Raw genomic sequence first — 14,215 nt, forward strand, 5'->3', positions numbered from 1 at the left:
TGCGCTGACTTGGCACTAAACCGTAACTTTGGTTGTTGACGCCCGATGACGCAGTGCAGGCTAAGTTGAATAATATGGGCCGTGTGGCCACGAAAAAGCTTACGTTGGCAGCTTGGGTATGAGTAGCAAGCTGTTCGGCTTGCTACTGGTCTCTTTGTGCCAGTGTTTTCCGTCGATGACTGGACATAATGATCGGGTTAACGATTGGTCATAGGTTAGACTGATAACCATAGAAACAGCATTTGGTTTCCAAATGTGACCATTCAGCAGTTATATTGAGCATACACTGAGTAAACCTATTTGTGAACTTACTGAGAAGGTTGAAGTCCTGCCTAAATAGAAAGCTCTGAAATAGATTCACATAGCACAATCCAGCATTGTGAATTGAAGGCCACATAAAAAAATAGACATTTACAGCATTGTGGCGTGTTGAACACATATGGCTTTATGAAGGGCTACTGCGACATTCTCTTGTGGCCCTCAGTTGTCGCGAAATTTCTTGTGGCTATTGCTTCATTGAAGCATAAGACTGGACAAATCTTTGCATGCCCGACTATTCCATCATTTTTGCGACCCGAGAAATCGGTCAGTGATTGTGTAGTTGTGAACTCGTCCGTGTTGTTGCTTGTTTTGCTTTGCCTTTGTGTTCGTCTCTTGGAGCTGTAAGTATGTCCTTTAGGAGTCCACTTGCACATGCTAAACGTGGCACTCACTCTGGTTCTCGTTGCTGCTGCTGTTGTCCACTTGCAGAAGGGCGAGAGCATCATGGTGGAAGTGGCTAAAGGAGGCAACACACAGGAGCAGCTACCCATGGTGCTCAGGGTGCCCCACTTCAACAACGAGTCGCTGTCTGTCTGCTTCGGCCAGTTCTCGTTGCTGGGCTTCGGCGACATTCTTGTTCCAGGTATGCTCCCTCGCAACTGGGCTGTCCAATTACTCATATGTATTGTGAACCGCAGCATTTGTCCACACTTTCTTGGTCCTGAAAGCAATCCAAAGAAGTAGGCACTTTAAATCGTTACTCATTACCAAATAGGACACTACAGTCGACGACTGATAATTCGGACTCCACGGGAAACGTAAATAAGTCTGAATTATCAAATGTCCGAAAAAACGAATGCCTCAGAAAAAAATACTTTTATTGACACTTCAATGTCCAGGTGGCCGAAAAAAGTTGTCAATGCACTGCTGCACACGCTTCCACTTACGTGCAACAAAGTCCGCCTGTATCTCAGCCAGTGTGATGTGATCGCTGTACGATGACAAAAGAACAGCGAGGGCTCGAGACGAGGCCCGTCACTGTATTACACTACGATGATGGGCCCCCTCACTCTTATGATAGTACTGCGCTGACGGGCCCCGTCACCGTAGTCACTGCCTCAGCAAAAGCTTTACCGCAGACACCTTTGACAGAATCAATATCTATGGAATCAATAGCAGCGCAGTGCGGGAATACAGGAACCGGAATGTAGGATGTTCGTAATGTCGATACGATTTCCCACAGTTGACCAGTGCCTCCAAGATTGGCATTTTCAATTACAAATCTCTGAGGCATAAAGTAGCGATCGAAATAAAGCCTCATGGATCACCAATTAGCTTTCGTTTTGATCTCTGAGGCCATACTTTGTGTGGTATGGGTGCCGGAGGAGATAATGGCTGGCGATTCGGCGTGTGCGACAGTCTGAGACAGGGTCCGGGTTATCGAATGTAGATCTGGCAGCTGTCTGAAATGTCGGTCGTCTTTACACATTACTGCTATGGGATCATCGGTGGTGCCGCGCGACTGTCCGAATTACTGAGCATGTCCGAATTATTGTTGTCTGATTTATCGGTCGGCGATTGTACGAACATGAACCCCTCTCCCCCTTTCCATTGCAGTCGAACCCGTTTATAACGAACTCGAAAGTGCCGCGAAAACTGGTCGTCATATTAGTAGTTCATTGTAAATGGACTCGCCCTCAAAAACATGCACTTAGCGACCAAGCCGCGTATTTTTCTGCGCATTTTTATTGAAAAGTGCTAACAACTCCTCCGGTGAGAAGTTAGGCCTTTTCGCGTTGTGAAGCAAACGTCCGCTGCGTGCACGAGTGAATTAAACCGCCTTTGCAGTGAACGGGCACCGTTTCACTGAACCGCAGTACCGCTACGTGGAGCCGATCATCCCTGGGTAGTTGCGTGCAGCGCGTCGCCTACTCGGCTCACGCCATCACTGCCGGGCCGCTTGCATTTGTACGTGCATTTGTACGCGCATTTGTGCTCTCTTTGTGCCCGCTTCACTTCGGACCGTCTACGGGTGCGGCGAGCGGCCTGTTCGTTCAACGTGGCGAGGACAAGCATTTTGCAAAGCAACGCGCACTCTACAGCTCCACGATGCTCTGACGGTCCTGCACGACAGGCGCGGAGCGCTTGGGTTGACTTGCCGTCTAATAAAACACGCTGTATACGCTCGCTGTAAGTGCATCAACGTTTCTCGGTGTCCGTGTCGTCAACACGACTGATCTAGTTTCGTTTATACGAAGCGACGCGCACTTTATCTCGCACGGCGCGGCGGCGGCGAACTTGCGAACGGCAATGGCATCGTGCGCTTGTACTACCGCCGTCACTCCGAACAGTTTACGCCACACGTGCAGCCAAGCCGATAGCTGCAGATGACTGTGATAAGGTTGTCGGGGATAAGTCATAATGGCACATTCATCGCCGGCTGCCACATCATCTTCGCTCTATTCTGATGCTTATCCGTGAAGGAATCGCCGCAATCGCGCGGAAGTCGTAATCATTGACCGGCCGGTCTCTGCCGTTACCGAAAAGATGAAAGGCATTTTGCGGCACATTGTGACGTCAACGCAGTGAACATTTAAGTGCCGAAAAGTTATTGCTGTCATCGCTTATTGCATTTTCTGGCTTCTTGCATTCCAAGGCATAGGTTCATCGTAGGCAGTCGTAGCTGCAGAGAACGGCGCCAGGAAAGGTTGCCGTGCGAAAGCTGACTGCAAGGCTCCATGCTGCCTCCTATTTCTTTCTTTCTTTTTTTATTCCCTACTGCAAAAATGACTGGAAAGTGAGCGACCTCGCTCGCGTCCGAAAGCAGCGCGTGCGGTGCTCGCCGATCTCGGGTATCTTGGTCACGAGTAAACTGGAGCGGGGCGCGCGCTCGCGCGCGCCTCTCATGCTTTAGAAGGCCTGCTTTCACATTTTTTTCGCTTCGTATACGCCATATTTTTACCGCGACCGTGTCTGAAGTGTTCGTTGTAAAAATAGGAGGCTTTGAAAAATGTTCGCTATATGTGGACGCAATTTCAATGGGTAGCATAGGAAAATCGTAAGTGCACCGAAATATGGTCGTTATAACCAATAGATCGTTATATCTGGGATCGTTATAAGTGGGTTCGACTGTATTTGTGTTTAAATGAACAAAAAGTCGCAGATAAAGTCGATTGCCTGCTTACAAAGGGGCCAAATGAGCCAAACCACGCACACCAACAATAGCATGTTGACTGAGAAAGTAATAATAAGAAATAAATTACACCATCTTCCCATAAGGAACGCTGAGTAGTATGCGAAGCAGCATGGGGTCGACGCAAGTTCCCATTAGTTTCAGTTTGTCGTTTCCGTTAAGTTGAGGCTCGTAGCTACTGTTATATTTACCATTTGGTTTCCATGGTAACTACCAAACTGGGAGGAAAGTGCGCGCGCGCATCATTTATTCCGCAGAGCTACAGTGGCGCCCCCAGCGGAGTATGCAGCGCTTACCGTTGCGCCTGTAACCCTTTGCTCTATCGTGCGCAGAGCCACAGGTTCGTTGCGCAATCCCGGAGAGTAGAGGAGCATCGTAGAGGAGAAGAGACAAGGAGAGGAGGGTGAGGAGGATGCACATGTGCAGTGGGGGTGTGGACGCCGCATGGCGGAGGGAGGGAGTGACATAGCCCCGACCATAAGCTGCTTTGCATCTAAAAAAAGATACAGAGATGGCCAGGCCTAGGTCTGTCGTGTGCTAAATGCTGCTTGAGTCACCCACGTGGCAGTGCACTCATGTCACACAAAAAAAACGTACATACCGAGATAGAGAAAGGGCTACCAGCTGTTGCGGTACACTCCACATTTCGTCCCTTAATTACACACACATGCAGTATGAATGCTTACATCTAAAAACATTACTGGCAGTCACGCAGAGCTGTCGTAGACTTTGCTGCGGCCCTGAAGAACAATAGGCACTACAACACAAGTTGGTATGGTGCCCTGAGTCATACTTATGAGAACTGATAATTCAAACTTCTGATCATTTAACCAAAATTCTCGGGTCCCCTCGAGTTCGAATTGTCGAGAACCTAATGTAGGTACATCCTGCTGGTGCTCCTTTAATGAGATATGCCCCATACAGCCTAAATACCTCATCATGTGCAGTGCGTGTTTTGAATGGGTCACAGCCAGGTTGCTTTCAGTAGGTTGGTGGTGTATCTCTGAACAGCATTTAATTTGGTTACTTTCCTGCTCCTTTAGTACTAGTAATATGGCACAGGGCCTAAGCTAACCCGTGCATTTGTGTGCCCTCTTTAGGCCTCCTGGTTGCCTACTGCCATGGCTTTGACCTGCTGACTACAAGAAGCCGCCTGTATTTCCTCACTGGCACACTGTGTATGTTTCCTTTAGCGCACTTTGCTATTTGGATGCCACCTGTCTCAGTTCCTTCTCATTGCATGATCTCTTACAGCTTTTTTTATGGCTACATATTTTAGGCACATACCATATATGTAGGGTTGTTCGTTTTCGGGTTTTATATTTTTTCAAATTCGGGGGGTAAAAATCGGGCGGTATTTTTCAAACTGATATTCGGGGAAAAATCGGTTTTTTTGCGAAACCATTCCTTACTTCGGGTTTTTTCGGGTTAAATATACGGTTGTACTTATCAGACCTTACACTGAGCTTATCAAAACGTATCACGGGCTTTTTAAGTATAACACGTTAAATTTGGTGTTTCAAGCTGGTAATTGGGACAGACACCAGAGTATTATAGCAAATACAGTATACTACCCGAAATTTTGTGTTTGTTTGAAAATGAATCAGTGGTGTTTGAAAATGAATGAATCAGTAAACATTGACTCTTAGAAATTATACATTTTATTCTCGAAAATTTGGTCATCGATTTTTTACACGTCCTTGTTGACATACATTATCATCTGCATGCGCAACATGTCAGTCTCCATTCGAGATCTGTCCGGTCGTTGAACATATCTCAGCTGGGAGAAAGTTCTCTCCACATCACAGCTACCATTAGCTAGGCACAACAATGTCAGTGCAGCTTTTGCAAGCCTTGGGTAGCGAGAAGTAGAGTCATGCCAATACTCGATTAGTTCGACAGCTGGGTTTGTGAGGCTCGCTTCCAGCAAATACTGGTTGAACTCGTCATTAAGGGAATCTACATTGTCGGTTACGGACATGAACAGAGGTCGGTAGTCCTCAAATGACTGCCCCAGCAGACGCTTCTGAAACGGATCAAGGACGGCTCCCAACTTCCACAAAGTTAGCTGGTTTTCCTCTTTTTCTGAGACGTTCCGTCCAAGAGTGCAGCGCCATTTTGTGGCGAGTTTCGTGCAGAACTCTTCAGAACATGTTTTTACTAAATTAGCGCTGCGCTTGGGTAACATAGACAAAACAGCTTTGGCCTGATCGCTTTTACCGATCATCGCCGAAAGCGACAATCTGCTGCAGCTTCACGTTTACCAGGTGATCAAAGCTGGGCATCAAAAGCTTCCCACTTTCAAGCGTTTTCTGGGCTTCCAAAAGTGGGCCGAGTGCATCTCTCATCAAGATTGCCTTCGCATAAACAACTTCTTTTTCAGAAAGTATCCCTCGAATAGCTTCCGCTTTGCTGCTATCATGCGAGCTTTCAGCAAGTTCTGTTAACGAGCTCCACATTTCTACGACTACCACAAGTGCCTTGTAGAAGCTTTGCCATCGATTCGGGACAACAGAAGGTGGCTTCTTAATGTCAGGTCCAAAGAGGCCATTAGAAGAACAAATTTCAGTGTACTTTTGGTAAAGCTTGTTAGCGTGCTTAAATAACGCTCCAAACTTGATCACTACGGATCGAACATCAGACATGCATGGTAAAGAAATGGCATGGTCAACACTCACATGAATAAGGTGTGCTATATCTTTCACATGCAAGATTTGGATCCCTTCAGCCTGACAGATTTCTCGAACCATCTTTCGCATGTACTCCGCTGAGTCTGTGGCTACTGCCACAACGTCTTTCCACGTCTTGCCAACCGTCAGGAGTGCCTTGCTAACTGCGCTGGCCACCGTGTAACTGTTCGATGCATTTACCCTGTCGACGTCGACCAGAACAACGTGCTTCTTCACGTTTTTCTGGCTATAGTAGCACAGGAGAGTGTTGATGGTAGGCACACCAGTGATGTCTGGGGATTCATCGACGATGACGCTCACTTTCACATCTCGCATATCATCGCGGATTTTCTCCATGTCCTTGTCAAAAGCTTCTTTCAGGTATTTCAGCCGAAGTCTTTGTCCTGTTGGCATGGTCTTCGCGGCCTTGCAGTATTTGCGTGCGAAGTCTCCCAGCGGTCCGTCCGCCTGGTGCATGCTTATTCCGCTGTACGCTAGGGCACGAACAAAGTCATGGATAACGCCGTCCGCTTCAGTTTCTTTCGCACGCTGTCTACAGGACATATCAAAAAGCGTCTGCTGAGACGTTCCCGCAGTCTCAGCTTCCTTGGAAGCCGTCTTGAACTTCTTATGACGAGATGACATTAGATGCTCACGAATTCGGTCGTAGGGCTTCTTCGCTGGATCGGTGACCATCTCGGTGTTGCAATATTTGCACACTAAAGTGCGGGTGCCTTCACTGTCTTTCGTTGCGATCTGGAGATCTTCATGTTCTTTACACCAGTCATCCAGTGTCTTTCGTTTTCTTCCCATCTCCACGCTGAAGTTTTCGGTGCCGCCTTATGTCCGCGACGGTGGCTTTGCGCTCACAAGACGCGCCTGGTAATGCTAAGTGAGGATGGCGATATGCGTCTCGTCTCGTGTCGCGCGGGGTTGGACGCTGGGGGAGGGTATGGCTGGCTTCTTCGTCGCTCAATCTCTCCCCCACCGACTGGTCACCCGTCCCTTCCGCGTGAAATTCTTGGAAGCAGGTGCACATACCCGAGACTAATCTGCAGTGGGCAAAGGGGCAGATTTCTTTGCTTTTCTTTCACCCTAAATTTGTTCACAATGTACTCGAAGCGTGGCCGGCCTCAAACGTGTTTCCCACTTTCTTCTGCAAGCTTTTTTTTAGGGGGGGGGGGGTGCATGTACGCTCTCACGCATGTGCGTGCAGAGGAGAGAGGGGATGTAAAGATTAGAGAGGAGAAAGGGGTGACAAAGGAGACAGGTAGTGGTGAGAAGAGAAGGGGAAGAGCATCAACACGAGTTACCAGCAACTCACGATTGTGCAGATCGCTACAGGGAGGTTTATTCGGGGAGAAATCGGGTTTAACCCGATTCTCCTGAAACTTGCTCGGGGTGCAAGAATCGGGTAAAATCGGGTTTTACCCGAAAACGAACAACCCTACATATATGTATATTCCATTTGATGGCTGGAAAACGTACCTCGTTTCTAGTGGCATAGGAAGTGACTGCAGTGAGGGAGCTCGTCACTTTAACTGCACTCTAGTAATGGTGCAATAGTTATACATGTGCAGCTTCTGAACTGTATGTTGCCTGAGCCAGACGGGCAGGCCACTCACTCCTAAAAAGATGCTGCATCATCATGTGGTTTGGCTGCTGCATATGCATGATAGCGCTCGTCCCATTGCTGTAGTGCAGTTGCTAAAAGTCATGTGCCCCCTCGCCGTAGGGAGTGCCAATAGTGTGAGCGCTCTGTGACCTGTAGAATGAGAGATTTTTTTTCTTCTTCTTGCTTGGTTGTTCACCTTCGCCAGCTATAAACTGGTGTGAGAGCATCCTCCCTATTCTACCACTGTACTTGCCTTACTGCCTCTTTTGTTTCATCATTCAAGCCTTTTAGGCCTTCATCTTTGCTTTTTACCATTATACCATGTCTGTCCTGCAGTTTATGGTGTGGGGCTCGTGCTGACATTCATCGCACTATACCTGATGCGAACTCCCCAGCCTGCGTTGCTGTATCTCGTGCCAGCGACGCTCTTGCCAACCATCTGCATAGCATGGTGTAGAGGGCAGTTGGCCGACATCTGGCACGGTGTCAAGGTGAGATTCCACAATTCCCTCAATCATCAGCCATAGCTCCCCGCCTTGGTGGCTTAGCAGCCATAGTGTTGCAGCACTAAGCACGGGATGCAGGTTAGATTCCCGACGACAGGGCTGTGTGTATTTCGATGGTGGTGAAATTCAAAAACTCCTGTTTGCTTATAGTATTTAGGCCCGTGTTAAAGAACCCTAAGTGGTCACAATTAATCTTGATGAGGACCTATGGCATGCCTTATGAACATCATATTGAGGTTTTGGCACATAAGACCTAGAACTTATATTTTTGAGTCGGCCGTAACTGCTGAAAACTGTCCCCAGACTCAAGTTTAGGCATGCAGCCGATATCAGCCATAGGCTGAGAAGAGAGACAGAAAAGACATGCTTGTGACTTTATTCTTAGTGCTGCAGTGGACACTGCAGTATAGTCTAACCTTATCATAATGAAGTACCACATGACTTACAAATAGTATTTTCATTACGTCCACGTGGCATGTCACATATTAATTATTATTTTGATGGTCACTGCTCAGTATTTGTCAAAAGAAGTGAAGCCAGTATAAGAATGAGCATTGCTGTGCTCTTCTTGCTTTGTCATGTTGAACTCATGACATTCAAGAGCTTTTTAAACTATTTGGATGCAACTGGAGACAAAAAAGCAGGCCTCAGAAATTTGAGTGCAATCGTGCGTGCAATGGCCCAAATTATTTTGCCAACTTTGGAAGTTAAGGTGCAACGCGAGTGTACCTTTATTGCTGCGTAGTCATTATAACTGTATTTTGTTGGGGTGGGCCTGGTTTATTCGCAGCCTGTGCCGCTAGCACTGACAGGGCAGACCATTCCACCCGCCACGGTCGTTCCGCCGAGGGCGATCAGCAGTGCAGATGCCTCGCAAGCCCCATCAACGCCCACCAGTTTCCACGGGCCCATCAACTCGTCGAGCCGACCGTGTACACCACCGCCACTCGCGAGTCCTCAACATCTTCCTAGCAACGCAGCGTCGCAGCTGGGAACTTCTCCGTACACTCAGCCAAGGATGTCTCCACCACCGAGTCCCACTTCTGGGGGCAGAGGCTCTCCAGTCCGTACTTCAAATGCCCATTCGAGCAATCGCGTTCCTAGCGTACTACCACAGGCCAACACTCCTCTCTTGAGTTCAGCACAGTATCCTAACCCGGGAACTCAAGGCCAGTACTGGGTTGGTGCGCAAGAACACTTCGGCAACGCTTTCCCTGCAGAAACGGCGCAGAGGTAGTAGCCACTCATGGCCTCTGCTGTTCAGTAAGAGGGACTGTACCTGGGAGTTTTTGTTGTGATGCGTGTCTCATTTTCCTGTTCTCTCTTTTTCTTTATGTATGGCCACACTGCACCCATCTAATTGGTTGGCAGTTCTGAGCTCCTTCAGTTGGCAGGAACGCCTTAGAAAGGCTAGCAAACATTGCACCCTTGTTTTGTGCACTATCTGCCCACTCATTGAACAGTTTGGACGTAGCGCAGTCTGTGAGTTGCACTGACTTAGACGCGTGTGCACGTGCTGGGCCTACTTTCGCAGTCTGTCGGCACAAACAATGGATCGCACGTCTCTGAATATGCAGCACTAAATTCCTTTTGTTCGCCAGAAAAACAAGGTTCTGTACCTTTCGGCTTGTCACCTCTGTCATAGCAGAAACCTAATTGGCTGCTGCCTCGGGCAGCTGGAAAAAGAGGAGTGCTAAATTGGTGGGACAATAACCCAAGCCATTTGGACATGTAGCCACTGCCAACCATGATCTATGGTTTAGTGCAAGAACTGAACAGTGCAAACAACTCTGGATTTTCTTAGGGCTGTTGGGAATCGTACATGCATGTTGTGAGCAGGAAGGAAAACTGTAAAAAAAGACACATGAAGCACAGGTGTCAAGGTACACAACGTTCTTATCGTGCAGGGAAAGTAGATGCTTCACCGATACAAGCTGTCTGTTTTTTGTTGTCTTGTTTCCTGTTGTCACAACACATCGCCAGTTGTTTGCACAATCCATTCAATCCCCTCTTGTGGTTTGCTCTGTTTAGGTTCCTTATATGCACGTCAACAATTTTCCCAAGTTTGCAGTTGGCAAATGTCCTTTTGGATGGTGCTACTGTCCTCATCCTTTGGCGAGGCCTCTATTCGGAAGCACAGTTTTTCTTTGAGAAATCTGGACTTCTGCACAATTTGAAGTGTTCACTCATTATTAATACCTCAAGGTTTCACAAACCACTTGCATCGTGTTTATCCCAAAAACGCCTTTAGTCGGATGCTTGAGGCATTGCTCTTCCCCGATACTGCTCCCCACCCTCTCCTATTTTTCTCTTTCCAATTTTTTTTCTATTAATATTCTTAAAGGCCAGGGTCGCTTAGGTGCCAGAGATGCCTTTGGTGTGCTCTCCGTCCTCAAACTTTCCTCAGGAGCTGCGCGAGAACAGAGTGGTTCTTTCTTTTTTCTTTTCTTTTTTTTATGACAAATTGCAAGCTGCTTTTGTGTAGAGTATGCAGTCAACATTGCATTATGTAGCAGTGATTACAACTATGCCTCCAGTTATGACAGTAGACGTTCCTGAGCTGTAACTTTTTCCCTGTGTTTTGTTTACGAGGAAATTCTACCGGTCACTCTTGAAATAGCTGGTGAGGATGAAAGCTTCTGTATTGTTCTTGAACCCACATTGTCAGCAGAACACTTGCACACTGCAAAATATTCCACCACAGAACCTGTCGTGCAACCGCTGTTGCAAAACTTTCATGTCATCGTAGCAACCTTGGCACTGTGCCTGTTAAGGCACTGATCAAACTAAATCTTCGCTTGTCTTCAAAGCGAAGGTTTAGCGAATCTTCATAGTGGTACTGTTATCATCAAGCATAGTGTGATCACTGCGTACCCATGTGTGTGGGTCAGATATTGAAAGATAACTTGTACATGTGAACGAACATGTTTCATATCAGTGTGTGTGTCAGAACATAACCCCTGAGTTAAGTTGTAGTCCACGCTTCCCTCTCCCCAAAGTCACTGTGGCTCTTTGAAAGCAACGAGCCACCTGCTACAAAAGCTGGTTTTCCCAATAAAAATGAGAAAAAACTGCATCATCACTTCAAGATTGACCGGTAGAATTTCCTCAAGTTTGTTTCCATCAGCAAAACCTCCTAGAGGTTTGTAGTGGGGTGATCACCTTTTTTTGGTACTACACATTTGTTGTGCTATATCTAATGGAACCTATTGTTAGAGCGGTGTATTCATTTTGAGTGAATTTGACTCCATGTAGATTTATAAGCGTCGCAAGGCGAGAGTGCTCACTGCGGGCAGTTGTGTCTGTTGATGTACGTGTAAGCATCCTTGTACAGCTCTTGGGTAACCACTTTAAATTACCTTGTGAAATCACTTTCCAATTGAGAAATATTTCTTTCTGAGAATGACGACAAATAGATCTGCGCAAATAAAACATGTTTCAGAGCTAAGTTTTTCAAGAATCGTCCTTGCCCTATCAGAGGAATAACCTGTGTTACGTATGTATGTGTGTTTGTACCTGTGCCACGAAACGAGTTGAGTTTGTGGTGGGTGCCTCAGGTGTTTGCTTACTGTGATCGCTTGTTAAACAAATTAGCGTACAAGGTCGCATTTTGAGGTAAAGTATGAACATATTTTCTTTGTATATCTGTGCCAAGTATTCCTATTTTCTAAAGTTAGTAATCTGGTAATGATGACTATAGCGTATATACAAATTTTAGCGTGTAAAGTATGTATACGTGTGAGCCATGGAATTTTTACATGTGAAAATATGCCATTAGAGCAAAGCTTTGGTTAAAGTTACACAATAAACTGGTTTAAAGCTTTTCTCTCTCGAATTGTCAATGATTACAAATTGAAGAAGTTTTCTGTTCACTCTAAATGTTGGATTGCACAACAGTGGTGGGACGCACAGCGAAGAAACACATGCACAATGAGCCACCTGCTACAAAAGCTACTTCCCCTAGCAGAAATTTGAAAAACTTGCACCTTTGCTTCGAGATTGATCCATACATCTTCCTCAAGTTTATTTTCTCAGCCTGATAGAGAGACTTGCCAGAGGTCCAAAGCATGCCAATTCAGCACTAGCAAGGTGTTCATTTATTTATCAACAAAAAGTCTGCTAATGTTCATCACACAGCATATATTACTTTTCACTAGAGGTTCTTCTTGATGAACCTTGGAGCATTTTGCTGGTGCGAAGTGGAAGTTTTTGTGACCTCGGTGAACATGTAAACAACGGTGGCCACTCTGAATTGAAGATCGTCTTCTTGCTAAGTTATCACATTTTAACAGAAGCTGAAAGGTGAGTCTGTTGCACAGCTTTTCAACGGTGCTAGTAAAAATCATTTTTCTGCATGTGACACTGTTGTTCACACATACATAACATGAAAACGCCAGTTTGTAGGGCACAAAGAGAAGTTATGTTAGGAACAAGAAAAGTTGATTCTGAGCCCTTGTTCTGTTTAAGTGGATTAGCTCTCTAGTGACTTAAAGCAAGAGGAACTCTTGATGTAAAGTCTCCCCACTTCCACAGCAGTGGTCTAGTGGTTATGGTGCTCAACTGCTGGCCCGAAGGTCACGGTATTGAATCCCGGCCATGGCAGCCACATTTCAATGGAGGCAAAATGCTAGATGCCTGTGAACTTAGATTTAGGTGCATGTTAATCCCAGGTGGTCGAAATTTCCGTAGCCCTCCACTACGGCGTCCCTCATAACCATATCGTGGTAACCATATCGTGGTAACCATATCGTGGTCATAACCATTCGTGGTTAACCATATCGTGGCATTGGCTTCTGCAACCTGCAGAAGCCAATGCTACATGAACTCGTGGTGCAATGAATTCTTTGAACATTTAAGATCACAGCATTCCAATTTCAACAAACCACTGTCCACAATCAACAATCCACAGTCAACAATGTACCACAGTCGACTGAGAAGAAGAGGAAATAAAAATGAGGCTTTCGCCTTAGAGTCGTCTTAAGTGAATGCATGAGGGACCAAATGAATTTTTTATTAATATTATTATTATTGTCACTGTCTTGACACTTGGGTCTGCCCCCGTAAACTGAGAGCCAGTTTCGGTTTCCAGAAACAAGCACGCTCCTGTAGGTTGCCGGGCATCCTAAGATCTGGTGGAACGAAGTAAGGCTCATGTGGATGTTCTCGTTTATTGTCCATCACAAGTTTTTACAATTAAAGGAACTTGATTGAACTGTAAAAAACTATTCTTTTGTTTATTTGTCTTTTTTATTTCTTATTTTGTGAATTTTAAATTGGGCGAAGCACGGGAAGTGGTTGGCTTCCTGTGTTCATAGTGCTTGCCTCCGCTTACCGTTGCCACTCGCTCAGAGATATCACAAGTCGGATTGCGCTCAGTTATTTTGTTCGGTTGCCGTTCCAAGTATGAATACGTGAAAGATAAGACATTTGATGAGGCGTGCAGTGAACGGAAGCTGCAGAAAGCCGCATCGAGAAGATCGACGAAGTATTAGGCCAAAATGGCTAAATCAGAGCATCACATGCTTTGCATGGCTGTGTGGTGTTTTAACCCCGGTATTTTCAGTTCCGCAGAGGTTTTCAAGTTACCTTGTGACAACGGGTGAGCACAAGTATTTCGGTCTATTATTTGAGCAGGTACTCATTTTGGATGAGTACGCGAGTTCCCTGCAAGACTGACTGGACTGACATAAGCGCAGTTTCGCTGGATTGATTCGTCACGACAGCTGACCCGCTGCCGGCAAAATACTTGTAGTGAAAGGCTTGAGTGCGTGTTAGTTCAGCTACACAATTTGTTCATCTTTTACTTTTGGCATGTGGTTCAAATGATGTGAAGCAATTATAGGCCCCTTCATGTTCACGGAAATGCGTGTAGCCAAGTCTGAAACTTTGTAGGTCTTTAGTTCCAATACTTTCAGTGAAATATATGTAATGTACTCAACGTTCTGAGAAATCATTTAACAGGGAATGTCGC

The 14,215-nt window shown here is 46.2% G+C and overlaps 2 protein-coding genes across 3 annotated transcripts in view; both read left to right on the top strand.

Moving 5' to 3' along the window:
- LOC119393932 (signal peptide peptidase-like 2B) overlaps positions 1 to 12,068 on the top strand; it is a 49,078-nt gene extending 37,010 nt beyond the window's left edge. For both annotated transcript variants that reach the window (XM_037661126.2, XM_037661127.2), the window contains 4 exons: positions 751 to 904; positions 4,555 to 4,632; positions 8,075 to 8,229; positions 9,035 to 12,068. In XM_037661126.2, coding sequence (XP_037517054.1) covers positions 751 to 904; positions 4,555 to 4,632; positions 8,075 to 8,229; positions 9,035 to 9,481 — 834 coding nt within the window. In that variant the 3' untranslated portion in view covers positions 9,482 to 12,068. The remainder of the gene's footprint in view (positions 1 to 750; positions 905 to 4,554; positions 4,633 to 8,074; positions 8,230 to 9,034) is intronic.
- The window catches only part of LOC119393937 (uncharacterized), a 635,915-nt gene that overhangs the window by 202,924 nt on the left and 418,776 nt on the right, over positions 1 to 14,215 (top strand). The window lies entirely within an intron of this gene.

Source organism: Rhipicephalus sanguineus, chromosome 5 (assembly GCF_013339695.2).
Source record: "Rhipicephalus sanguineus isolate Rsan-2018 chromosome 5, BIME_Rsan_1.4, whole genome shotgun sequence".
Lineage (NCBI taxonomy): Eukaryota > Metazoa > Arthropoda > Arachnida > Ixodida > Ixodidae > Rhipicephalus > Rhipicephalus sanguineus.